At 37.4% G+C, this 12946-nt stretch overlaps 1 protein-coding gene across 1 annotated transcript in view; it reads left to right on the top strand.

Annotated features, from left to right (window-relative positions):
• rem2 (RAS (RAD and GEM)-like GTP binding 2) overlaps positions 1 to 10939 on the top strand; it is a 34981-nt gene extending 24042 nt beyond the window's left edge. Inside the window, exon 5 of the mRNA XM_065267387.2 lies at positions 5475 to 10939. Coding sequence (XP_065123459.1) covers positions 5475 to 5797 — 323 coding nt within the window. The 3' untranslated portion in view covers positions 5798 to 10939. The remainder of the gene's footprint in view (positions 1 to 5474) is intronic.
• Positions 10940 to 12946: the final 2007 nt, after the last annotated feature.

The following is a 12946-nucleotide window of genomic DNA, read 5'->3' as shown; positions in this document are numbered from 1 at the left end:
CACATAGGTACTCTGGGGACACCAAAGATTCATTTGACATCTTTAAGAAGTCTTGTGAAATGTCCCCTTTAAATACTCCCCACTCACTTGCGTGTTTGTCCTCATTGTTGGCATGCCTGGGACATCTCGGTATGTTGCTCTATTATCCGTCACCCACAATGTGATGGTGTTACTATCTTTATGTGTTATGCATGCGAATGCTGCTACACAAACGATAATATATTCTCTTCTTCACACCTTTCTTTCTCTAATTCTCTCTTTCGTCTGCGTGGTGCAGTGAAGACCCCGTGCCATGTGTTTGAAGGGGTGTGATAAGGAGAGGGGGCAGTAAGGCTTAGTGTGTTGTAATCATTAAGGAAAAGGCATGTGGGTGCTTTTATGTATTAGAGCTGATAACATGCTGGTTTTGGGGGAGGACATCATCATATATGCTCAGTTCCTTTATAGCTACATGAACTGAGTAAATCTATGGGAAAACTGCCTTTGTGATATTTTAATTGAGGACATTTAGGTATGCCGTTTCTTTTATATTCTGTTTTGAAATCGTTTACTTGCCTTATTCTGGGCAGACACAAGTGGTTAAATGAACCACTTTTTTTCATTTCTTCATAAAAATCTGGTAAAAGATTTGACCTTTATGGATGATTCAATATGCTTTCCAAAATAATCTTGTGTTGGAAGGGCAGATGGGTTTCCAGGCACAGCTGCGCTCAGCAGATTTTTTTCCGCCGGGTGCTTCAGTTTGTGTGGTCATCGATATGGAAATGTTACCCATCAATCTCTTCTGTTTGTATCATACATTCTGCCCTCCACAAGAACACACAAATCCACATCACTGTTTACTCAGTCTCATATAGATAGGTCTGATTTACATTCGTGTTTGCGAGTCAGCTATTCGATACGGACATTTAAGCATTAGATAAACAGCCACGCGCGCAAGCTGTGCAAAGCTTTGAATGCATAAACACTGCGGGGTCACACGAGCCGAACCGGTGAAGCAGAGACGCCCAGACTAATGCTGCGAGAAGATGAGTCTAGAGCCATAAACAGAATTTACAGCTTTCAGGAGGCTTGGATTGTAACATTACACGCCACATACATAAAAATGCTTTCCACTTTAGTTTAATGGTATCACTCTTTTATAGAGGTTATATTTGGCATTCATTTTATTTTTACCCTAAAGTGTAATGTTAGTCAGGGTCAAGTGTAAGTTTATTGTCATATGCATATAGATTTGCAATTTGCATGCAATTTGTGCATTAAAATGTTTGATGTGAGGCTTGGGAAAAAGGCGTGATGTGTTTTGTCAAGTGTGGTAACCCATACTCGAAATGGAGGGAGCTCAGGGTCACCACATTCACAACCTGCTGGTGTGAGACTCAAACTGGTGACCTTTAGGTTACAAGTACTGTCAACAATGTAAATTTTAGCTTTTTTCTACAAAAGCAGTCATAAGTTTGTTTTTATGACCTTTTTCTCCGCTAACTGTCTGAATTAAACATGCTTTTTTGATGCTGCTCTTTGGAAATGGCAATTGTTATGAGGTTGGCTTTTATGAGAAATAAACACAAGAAATAAAAATAAGATGAGGGCTTACTATTCACTGTTAAATTAAAAAGGTACAAAACTGTACCTTTATGTTGCTTAGTGGTACCGTAAGGGTCTGTTTTGTCCGAAATATAATACAATGTTGTACATTTTGGGTACATCACTGTAACTTAAGGATCTATTGTGTACCTTTAAATGTGCAGTAAAATGTTTTGTACCCCTAACTGAAACACAATTGGTCCTTAAAGGCAGTGGTTCTCAAACTGGGGGCCGCGAGATGGTGCCAGAGGGGCCCAGTTTTATGACATTTTATAAAATAAATTAATTTATCATCAATTTTGTGCAATTAAACCTAAAAAATAAGACTTCTAACCAACAGCACTACTTTGTATCATTTAACATGTTTTGTTTAATTAAAAGTTGAGTTTTAGATCAGTTTCTTCTCATAAATTTTCTTTGGGGGGCCACAAAGGAATGTGCCGTACACAAGGGGGGCCGCACGCTGAAAAAGTTTGAGAACCACTGCTTAAAGGTACACAATAGGTCCTTAGGGTATAATATTGTACCCCAAAAGGTACAACATTTTAATTTGTTGTATACCCACACTCTAGAACGAAACACTATTGTTTAAACTGTTTCCAAAAGGATTTAATTGTTTTCACCATCGTTGTTTTGGTTGGGATGCTTTTGGGCTAGTTTTGAATGTCCATTTGGATAGTTTTGATATACAAATCTGGCAACCCTGGCTGTGCATTTTGCACAGACGTTCGGTTCAGATTATATTAGGGCTGTCAAAGTTAACACGTTAATGCAAAATCATTTTAACTCCACTAATTTTATTAACACGTGGTTAACACAACACGCAATTTCTGTTTGACCTTTGGTCTAGCCCACAGCTGGATGAATTGAAACGCAGCAAGTGACCCCCGCTGTCTAGATAAGTCGGAGGTTTTCATAAAAATAAGAACATTAAGCTCTCGTCTAGTGAATCCAATGCTCTAAATGGTCATTAAACATCTAAAATGATCTTTATCTGTACGTTTCCTGAGCAGTGTACCGTCCCAAATCCTTAATCTAAAGCAAAGATGCGTCTTCATTCACTTGCTCGTATTTTGGTTTTGTTTTTAAAGCATGCAGAAGTTATAGAAAATAGACTGCAGGACTTGCTTGATGTTAAAATAATTATTAAGAGAGATAAAGTTCGGGACCTGATTAATGTTAAAAGAGTTATTAAGAGTGACAAGACTCAAAAGCGATCTTCCTGACGTCTGAAGCGCATGCACACAAACGCGTGAGTGTGCGACCCCGATATATATAGACATATACACAAAATTACAGTTTTAAAAATATCTGTTTTGACAAGAATTCACGCAGGTAGGACCTATAACCTGTTATATCTGAAGTGAATGTTTGGTTAACTGTTGAGGAAAAGTATCTGTTGTGTAACATTATATTAAACCCTTGCATTAGCCTACAGTATCTTAAAGCGGTCTGTCTCAATGTCAAATTTAAACAATAAAAGAAAAAAATATATTTAACATATATTGATTTTGTTTTTGCTTTGCGTAAACAGTTGTAGTTCTGTCATGTTTTGTCAGATTCCAACAAATCAACAATCGCGGGTTAACTCATGAAACCATGCGATTAATCTTAAATATTTAATCTATTGACAGCCCTAGATTATATAGAATGTGCATGTAAATGGACATTTTAACCAGATTGCAATATTTAGGGTGCGTGTAAATTGTATTATCGTAACCTTCAATCGGATAAAATTCAGTCGGAGTGAGTACGTTTACATGTACAGAATAAGCGGATAACTATCAAAAATCTGCTTATTACAGAAAACTGTTTTCATGCGTTTATATGCAAATCAATAAGCCGGCTATGCAGACAACTGCGTTTACATGGGATTTGAAGACTTATCAGTTTTCTCGCAGGCAGTGACGTCACCACCTATAGTACACAATAGTCGTTCAAAAAGTCAACGACATATCTGTCTTAAGCTGTACCGTTGTATCTCTTCTTGTGTGTGCAGAACCTGTAAATGTAACATGAGCTTTCATTTTCACAGTTTCTCTGCCAACTGCTTTTGTCGAGCGGAGACTTTTATGCGTTACTTTGAGCTTACTTCCGCGTGTGACGTTTATCTTTCATACTCAGAGACATGTGCACATGGACAAAACCGTGAGAAAGCCGGTTAAGGTGTTTACATGCCACGCGAAATCGGCGTAATGAGCAAAAAACTACCTGTGCCGATCAGTGAGTGCGTTTACATGCACAGTCTTACGACAATTATGCTTAATAAACTGATAACACGTGGGGTCATGTAAACGCGTAAAACTGTTTCCTTTAATCGGGGAAAGCTCATAAATGGCGTAAGCAAAAACCGATCGGCATGTTAACACCTTAACCGGCTTTCTCACGGTTTTGTCCATGTGCGCATGTCTCCGCGTATGAAAAAAAAGGTCACACGCGAAAGTAACGCATAAAAGTCTCCGCTTATAATTTGCAAAGTCTAAAGGCCGATTTATAGTAGTGCGTAGGTCCTACGGCGTAGCCGCGACGGCGTAGGTTCCGTGTCGGTTTTCATTGATACTTTTGCGTCGCCGTCCGCGTCGACGTGCAAACACACGCGAAACCGCTGGTTGGCAGTAATCACGCGTGTAACCACAGTAGCAGCAGAAGTCGTCACAGAAGAAGAAGCTAAGCAAGTTAACCCACAAACGAAGAAGAAATAGCAACTTGTGTATAATTTGAGAAGACCAGCAATGATGGAAGTAAATAAACAGCGACGTATGTTGCAGTTTGAGTTAAATCACTCCTCAACTTGGCTCATCTTTGTTTTCACCGTCTCAAACGGAAATACCTATGACACAGTTTTTTTACCTGACGGGAGGGGTTCTGGTGGACCAATCACAGAGCTTGCGGTCCGCGTAGAGCCGACACGCTGTTAGAAATATTGTGAGGTGCGCGTCAGGCTACGCACAGGCTACGCACTCTACAGCTACGGCGTAGGACCTACGCACGACTAAAAATCGCCCTTTACTTGTCACATTATATAAAGGAGCTATTTTACGTTTCACCATGAGATGAATTTTAAGGACTATTAATTGCCAAGTTATTTATTTAATTTTTTAAAGAAATTAATATTTGGCACAAATATATTTTTTCTACAAAAGTAATTTTTAGCATTTAAACCCCTATAGAATCATTTTTGTTTATAGATAATGGTAAACATTTCTGTCAGTTGTGTATGTCCAGCTTACTTGGTAAAGAATTGTGTTAACAGCACAAAAGGTCATGGGGTTAAAAGAACACACAATACAAAACAAGGTATCCAATTTTATCACTTACGATAAAAGTGCATGCACTGTAAATGTTAAATGTACTGTAAATGTCAATAAAACTTCATGTTGCATGCATATTTGCAGATAAGACATCTGCTGCTAGATGGATGGTCTAGCTTAGACATCTGTCAGTAGGGGTTAACTAGACCATGCAAACCAGGTTAATACGTTGTGATTTCTGAAAAGCTACATGTTTACAGAGTAGAACATTCCAGATTTCATTTTTTTTTAAGTAAACATTCTTATGATATGACCTCAGTTGTCATAAGCGTTTTATTTTTATCCACGTTTTCTTTCTGTCCTCCTCCAATCTGAAATGTATTCCTCCTCTCAGGTCATGTCGCATGTTGTTATGTTGTTAAGTGATCCAGTCGAAGCCTGTTCATACAGTACACGCTACCAAATAGACACACACCCACACATATCAAGCATTTGTCTTTATTTCTTCCCTGTCCCCCCTCAGTGCTCTATTAAGTCTCACTTCGCTAATCTATGTTGATATGACAAGAGATTGTCAAACTCCATCTTTGCTGGTATCACTCAACCTCTCTCTCTCTCTTTCTCTGTCACACACAGAGGCACATTCTAGTGCAATGCATTTTGGATGCCTCTATCTGGAACTCTCCGTCTCGCTTGACCACCACACTAATGAACTGCTGGAGGCGGCTGTGAGAGCGGCTCGGGGCCACAGCCTGGGTCCCGGGTGGACGGAGGGGTCCCCCACGGCGGCTCGTAGGCAGAGTTTGACCAGCAGGGCCAAGCGCTTCCTGTCTGGGCTGGTTCCACGCTCCCACCTCGGCCGAGAAAGGGATGTGGCCAGAGACCTCAGCCGACACAGAGGAAGTCGAATGCTCAGGCAGAAGTCACGTTCCTGTCACGACCTCAGTGCTCTGATGTAAAAGAAAACATCTGCGAGAGCAAAGGCGCTCGATCGACAGGAAATATGCGTTTGAGAGAGAGAGATAAAGGGGAAGGGGAAATATGTGAAAAATGGAGAGGGGGCAGAGAAAAGATTAAACAGAACTGCATGTGTGATTGACAGGACCACTGCGAAGAGGAGGTGGTCCCTTGGTGACATTACCTAAACTAGTATGTGTGAAATTAGTTGTTTATACCAGTCCGTAAGTCAACGAATGTGAGAGCGGTGCAGTGTAAAAACATGAATACGACACAACCTTTAAGGATTTAGTTGTCTGATAGACAGACATGATTCGCAGGATGAGGATGCTGAGACATGCTGACTGCGGTAGGCTATTAAAGATTATAAAGTAGCTCCTGTAGTTCCCCGTCGAGAAGCATGCAGACACCGCAAGCTTACAGGACGGTAGTAAAAGTTCTGTTGTAAAAATACAGGCACAGAATAAGTTACTGTAATTACTGCATGTTGTCTTTTTTAACTTATTTCCTTAACTTCTACTGTGTAAGTAGAACCTGATACAGTATCCAAACCAGACATGATGTGTCAAACCTTAAGTATTTTGCTTCTGTCCCTGCTAAGAATGGGAATCGAAACGAACATCTGAACTATGGATGTGGAAAACTACGTATTTTCAGGATCAGCTAATATACTCATGTTTTAAGGACACCCTGTAATAATTTGGCTGGTTTAGGTCTGATCGAACCAAGTGATGGACAGCATGAATGAAGCTTGTGACAGATTTCTTATTTCAGACAAAACTGGTTTTAATATACAATGTTTATTGATATAATCTTGCCCAAAATATTGAAGCAACATATGGGTAAATAAATAATTGCAGGTATACATTTGGTGTCCAAAGTCATTATTTTAGCTGGCTTTTAAATAGTTTTATTAATTTAGTATTTGTTGTCATGTATCACATGTTACATGGCATAACAATATCATATTTTCTGTGAAAAGTGTCTTATATAGCTAAAAAAAAATCATGATTGTCTGTTGTTCGAATTAGTGTCAACCCTGTTAATGTCAAATTATGTTACTAAGGTAGAGTAACGTGTCGTGTGTGTATGCATGTGTGCGCGCGCGCGCGCGTGTGTGTGTGTGTGTGTGTGTGTGTGTGTGAGTGTGTGTGTGTGTGTGCGCGTGTGTGTGTGTGTGTGTTTTAGAAGAGGAGAGAGTGTGTTTGACTGCCAGCTCTGTTAAATATTTGTTACTCTACATTGGTAACAGAGTTACCAAAAAATCATGATTTCCAACTACATATTTGAGACACTTTTTGCAGAAAATATATTGGTATGGTCTGTACAATGTGGTCTATGACAATGAACACCAAATAATTTAAATAATTTAAAATGTAACCATTTGAAAAAATAATGACTACTAGACACCAAATGTGACCCTGGACCACAAAACCAGTCATAAGTGAAAGGTATATTTCAAGAGTTTGGTTCCAAAACTTAAGAAATCCATTTTGACTTATTTTGGTAAAAATGTGTTTTCCAAGAAAGAGACAAGATGAAAACCACTATTTTCTGTTACAAACTTTCAAATAGCATTTTTAGGTTAGAAAAATGTAAAAAATTCAAATCTATAATTTGATTTTCAAAGATTTATTATAAAAACTGATTATTTTTTTCCACAAAATGCAATAAATCCAAAGTTTTTTTTTTCAAAATACTATAAATCTATTGAATCAATATATAAATGTGCATTGATCTTTGCCATTTTATATTCATTTAGTTGACTAGTGGTATACACTTATTAAAAAAATAAACATTAATGGCATTAATCAAAACACTTACTTTCATATTAAGAACACTGTCATTGCTCATGTTATACTTGGGACGTCGTTGCTGAACTTTTTTCACAGCGATCAGCTGTAAAATGTTTTGGTCCTGCTTGATTTTCGTTGGCTTCGAGTAAAATAATGGAAAGTTTTTTCATAAGATCCCTGGGGTCAATGTGTTAGCATGACAGAAGCTTCATGCTGTCAGGAAAACAAGCAATGCGGCATTTACTGTCTCCCAAATGCCTCTCGCATAAATTATTTAAATTTTTTTCAAGTCACAGAAACCACCACAGGTTTATAAATGCCATCAAAGTATTATTTTGTTTTTGTTTGTTTGTTGATCACAAAGTACATGGACATCAAACTAGGATTCCATGTTCAAAGCACCGCCATTATATGCATTTATAATGCGTGGAATGGTGCACTGTGATTGGTTAAGCGGATTTATTGCATTCTGCAGAAAAAGGAGCAGTGGCGTTTGTTGCGGTTTGGGAAAAAAGGAGAAAAGATGACAGAATAACACGGCAGATATTGTATTTTGCGTAAAATAAATATATTACTTTTTACTACAGACCAGATAAAATACAGATTTTGGCGATAATGACTTTAAAAATGACGTTTATCGCGTTTTGGAACCAAATTATTCATTTGTAGCAATAGCCAAAAATACATTGTATTGATCAAAATGATAATTTTTTATGCCAAAACTCATTATGATATGAAGATTTTGTAAATTTTATGTGTTGCTAAGGATTTAACTTAAAAGGTGATTTTCTCAATTATTTGTACTCTCAGATTCCAGATTTTTATATAGTTTTATCTCGCCCCAAAATTTTCCTATCCTAATAAATAATATGTCACTGAGAAGTTTATTTATTAAGCTGCTGGATAATGTATACATCTCAATTTAAAGAAAAATACCCTTATTATTGGTTTTGTGGTCCAGGTTCACATATGCAGATATGAAAGTGACATGATTTTTAAGTATGGTAAACTATACTTAAAATGTAACCACTGCAACCCATCCCAGTGAGTAGTGAACACGTGCACATTCGGAGCAGTGGGCAGCTATCAATGCAGTCCCCTGGGAGCAATTGGGCGAGGTAAGCATTGCTTAAAGGGATAGTTCACTCAAAATTGAAAATTCTGTCATCATTTACTCACTCTCATGTTTTTACAAACCCGCATAAGGAAGACATTTCGAGAAATGTTTGTAACTAAAACCATTCGTGGACCCCATTCACTTCCAAAGTAGTAAAAATGAATACTATGGAAGTAAATGGGGTCCACATACATTTCTCAAAATATCTTTCTTTGTGTTCATCAAAACAAAGAAATTTATACAGGTTTGTAACAACATGAGATTCAGTAAATGATGACAAAATTTTCATTTTTGGGTGAACTCTCCCTTTAAGGGCACATCAGTCGCTATCATCCGTGAGAATCAAACCTGCAACATGGTTACAAGCCCCACTCTCTAACAATCATTGCATGAATGCTCCTAATGTACCTGCAATTATATAATCACGCGTGTATTGATCCTCAAAAGAGGAGTCTGTTAAGGGGGACATGCGTCAACCCCGAAATTTGCTTCAAGACTAACAGCATAAATCAGGCCTTGTTTACAAATGGAATTGGCACTCTTGCTTAACAGTTTCCATATGGGGTTCCATAGTGTAAACAATCGACGCTATAAAGCGGCATATGAACAATTAAACACTTTATATACAAACTAAACAAAAACTCCTGGTTGGAATTTATTGACTCATAATTTTAGCGAGAGCAATATTCATAGTTATAAAAGCAACATTTCTAATTGGTTACTGATAAATTCCTCCCTAATGTTTTGGTCAATCAGGTGTAAAGTCTATTTACTCCGTCACATATGGGGAGTCTTAACTATTGAATGGCACATTTATGCACAATTATGAACTGTATGCTAATTAATTGTTTGAAAAGTAATTGGCCATCTGTTGCTGCATAATAATGAATTGCACAACAGTGAATAGTTGTAGTTTTTAGCATTATTTTAACATCATTTTAAACTCCTAATTATACACTCATGATTCAATTCTACAAATCCAGTGGTTATTTAATGAGGAAGAAAGCAATGTTAGGCAATTGGTGCTGGCAGACTGGTCTACAGAGAGAGCTTTGCCAAAATCGAGTTGGCTCAGAGGACTCAAATTACTGTTTAACTAATTCAACACCTCGTTCTAATGAAAGCAAGCCATGTTCACACATGCATGCCATCTAACAACTGAATCAACTTGACTTTTATTTTGCCTTTATGCATACGGGTTGATTGTGATAATATGAAGTATTTGATTTGGCTGCATGCAGTTGCTAACAATAAGATCTGAAAAGGCACTTTTAATAAACCTAATGCCATACAGTATTGGGTTTCTGGTAAACTTTACTCACTTTCTTAGAAGACTTGTCACAAAATACGTATGTTAGGACAAGCAATACTGAGAATAGCCCATTTTGTCATATTGTTTGAAAGCATGTAACGTCTTTCCCCCCATAACATATTTATTTATTTATTAATTTGTGATTTTTCTCAATAGGACACATTTCTGAGTGAACAAACTTGATGGTCCTCGAACATCATTCTTAACAACCAATCCGGTATTAAGGGTTGTTTTGAGCTGAGGTCTGCGACAAACATTTTTATCCCCTTATTACTGTCTATCCCATTCATTTTGGGGTGAGTTAATGATCAGGTTTTAGTGTAGGACTCTTTTCCACAAATGACTATTCCTCCATGAAGAAATACAGTTGTAAGAGGATTAAGGGACGGTACAATGTAAGCATATGTTGAAGCAAACGAAAAGACAATTTTATCTGTAATTTCACCTGCTTGCATTTTAAAGGCAGGGTGCATGATCTCTGATAGCCAGTGTTGACATTTGAAATTATCGTAACAAACACGCCCCTACCCCAATAGAATCTGGACCTTATTTTGATAGACCCGCTCCACACATATGCAACCCAGGCAATGATGTGGGTTAGGAGACACTCCCCTTACTGCTGATTGGCTACAAGTGTGTTTTGGTAGTCGGCCCAAGTCCCTTTTCCAAAGTGTTTTAAAAAAATAACGCACCCCGCCTTTAAACCCATTTTCACACAATATCATGGATCAAGTTTATCTGCCATAAGACCGAGCATTTCTGTGGGGGCTGGCCACACAGGCTTAGGCAACAACAAAAACGCAACGTTCTGGAAACGTTCAGGGAGGTCACACGTGGCAACACCATTCACTTGTTATTATTAATAAATGTTATCCACTCTGTCTTTGAAAATGAGAGAATAAAGAATTTGTTACAATAACTGAATGACTTTTCTGACTCGTCTGAATCCCTGATGAAATGAGAAATGCAAATAGCAGCTTTCTTGAATCTTGGCTTATCGTGCAGTACGGCTCCTTGAGGTAGGGAGCTATATTTGAAAGGGTTTGATGGTTTCACTCTAAAGGCAGATGGTTGGAAACGGGACACGAGGTAAGAGAGAAAAGGGATGACAAATGTTAGTTGCTTAGCGACTGTTGTCAAGGAGACTGAGTGCGGCGACTCTGACCAGACTTGGAATTTTTTTACTGTTTATTTGTTCCACAAAATTGCTCAAGTGGAACTGGACTCTGCAAACACTCACATGAACAAATGGGAATGCACACAAAAACACTTCATTGGTTAAAAATATCTAATGAATATGGAAACACAAATTGGATCAAATTGAGTGTTTTTGTGACGAACTTTCAATAATGGCTGTTCTGAAAAACAGGTACTATCATGAAAATATATTTCAAACAATTAATGGCAAAAACCTTTTAGCTTTTCTTGCATAATAGCATTCTTGTGCTATTACAAATTGCATATTAGATGTTTTATCCTTATTTGAGAAGCACAAACGTATCCTTCTATATAGGTGTAATAATACAGTACTATAATTAAAGAAAAGTAAAAAAAATCAAAAGCTCTGCCTTAGGAGAAAAAAAGACATATTGAGTAAAATATCTGTAGCATTGGGTCTCTAATATTCATATGAGAATCTATAAGATTCATCACTGTGCATGGTGTTATTTTATCCAATGGGCAGGTCAATTCAAGGATGTTAAAGTTTGAATGATGTTGAGGATGTATAGTTTGCAATAACAACCGTCTGCTTGTACATTATCCAGCTTATTACACGGCTATTTACCACATAAGTAAGGTAGGGAACATTAAATATTGATTTGAATTTTTTTCTCATTTTGAATGCAGCCCTTTGGCGAGAAAAAACGTGTAATGGATTAATCATTGGATTATAATGTGTAAATATAATGTAATTTTTTTTATTAAAATACATATATTTAATTTTTGTGTAATATTAAACTGTACCTGTCAAAATGATTTGCAGCATCCTGGTTACCGCCTGTTATTAGTTTATCTGGGAATAACTTGCAAATGTTGTGACTGGCCTATCAGAATCAAGCATTCCAACAGGCCGTGTAATAATAATATGTTTAGCTGTCAACACATTTACAGGTATCGAAGATACAGTGGTGGGCAACATTATTAGAACATAGACAGATCAGAAGATATTGAACTTTTTTTGCATTTGAAAAATAATTTTATTATTTAATTATAGTTGCTCTGTGCACAACAAATATCACAATGTGAGTCATACTGTTGTTCTTCACTTTTAAATTTAAAGTCACCATGAAACAGAAATAGCGATTGTCTTATTTTCCCCGTGGTGACATATATCCGAGTGAAACGGCTTCTGAAATGAAAAACTTAAATTCGTCTGAGATCTTTTGAAGTTGGGTCATGTTGCTATTTGCTAATCGCTGTGATTTTTTCACAGACCCCGCCCACCTGCCATACCATATGACCGAAAGTAAAAAGAGGTTGTTATGAGGGCACATCTCGTATATTGAATTTTTATGGATTGGATGGTACAACAGTTGTGGAGTTGTACTAGTTGTTATTTTATATTTTATTTTATTGTGCAGCACTTTGTGACCCTTCCTTGTCTGTAAAAGGTTCTATATAAATAAATTGTACTTACTTTTTTACTTACATTCATTTTTTTAAATAATGACGCATTGAACAGATTTGTAAAAAAAGCACATTATTACTAGCCTGGTTAGCCAGACCTACATCAAGATGTAAGGTCTGGCAACTCTTCACACAAACGGCTCAATGCAAGGGGCGGGATATAAGGTTGTCCCTCAAAATGCCTCTGCACGCAATAGGATAGCGCTATGACGGATCAGAGCAACGAAGAAGGTGACATAGTTACCGTAACCAGTCGGCAAAACTCCAAACACATCTTTCTTGCTTAAAAAGGACTTCA

Source organism: Paramisgurnus dabryanus, chromosome 6, assembly GCF_030506205.2.
Source record: "Paramisgurnus dabryanus chromosome 6, PD_genome_1.1, whole genome shotgun sequence".
Taxonomy (NCBI): Eukaryota; Metazoa; Chordata; class Actinopteri; order Cypriniformes; family Cobitidae; genus Paramisgurnus; species Paramisgurnus dabryanus.
The sequence above is the reverse complement of the archived record's forward strand: the minus strand, read 5'-3'. Positions and strand labels throughout refer to the sequence as shown.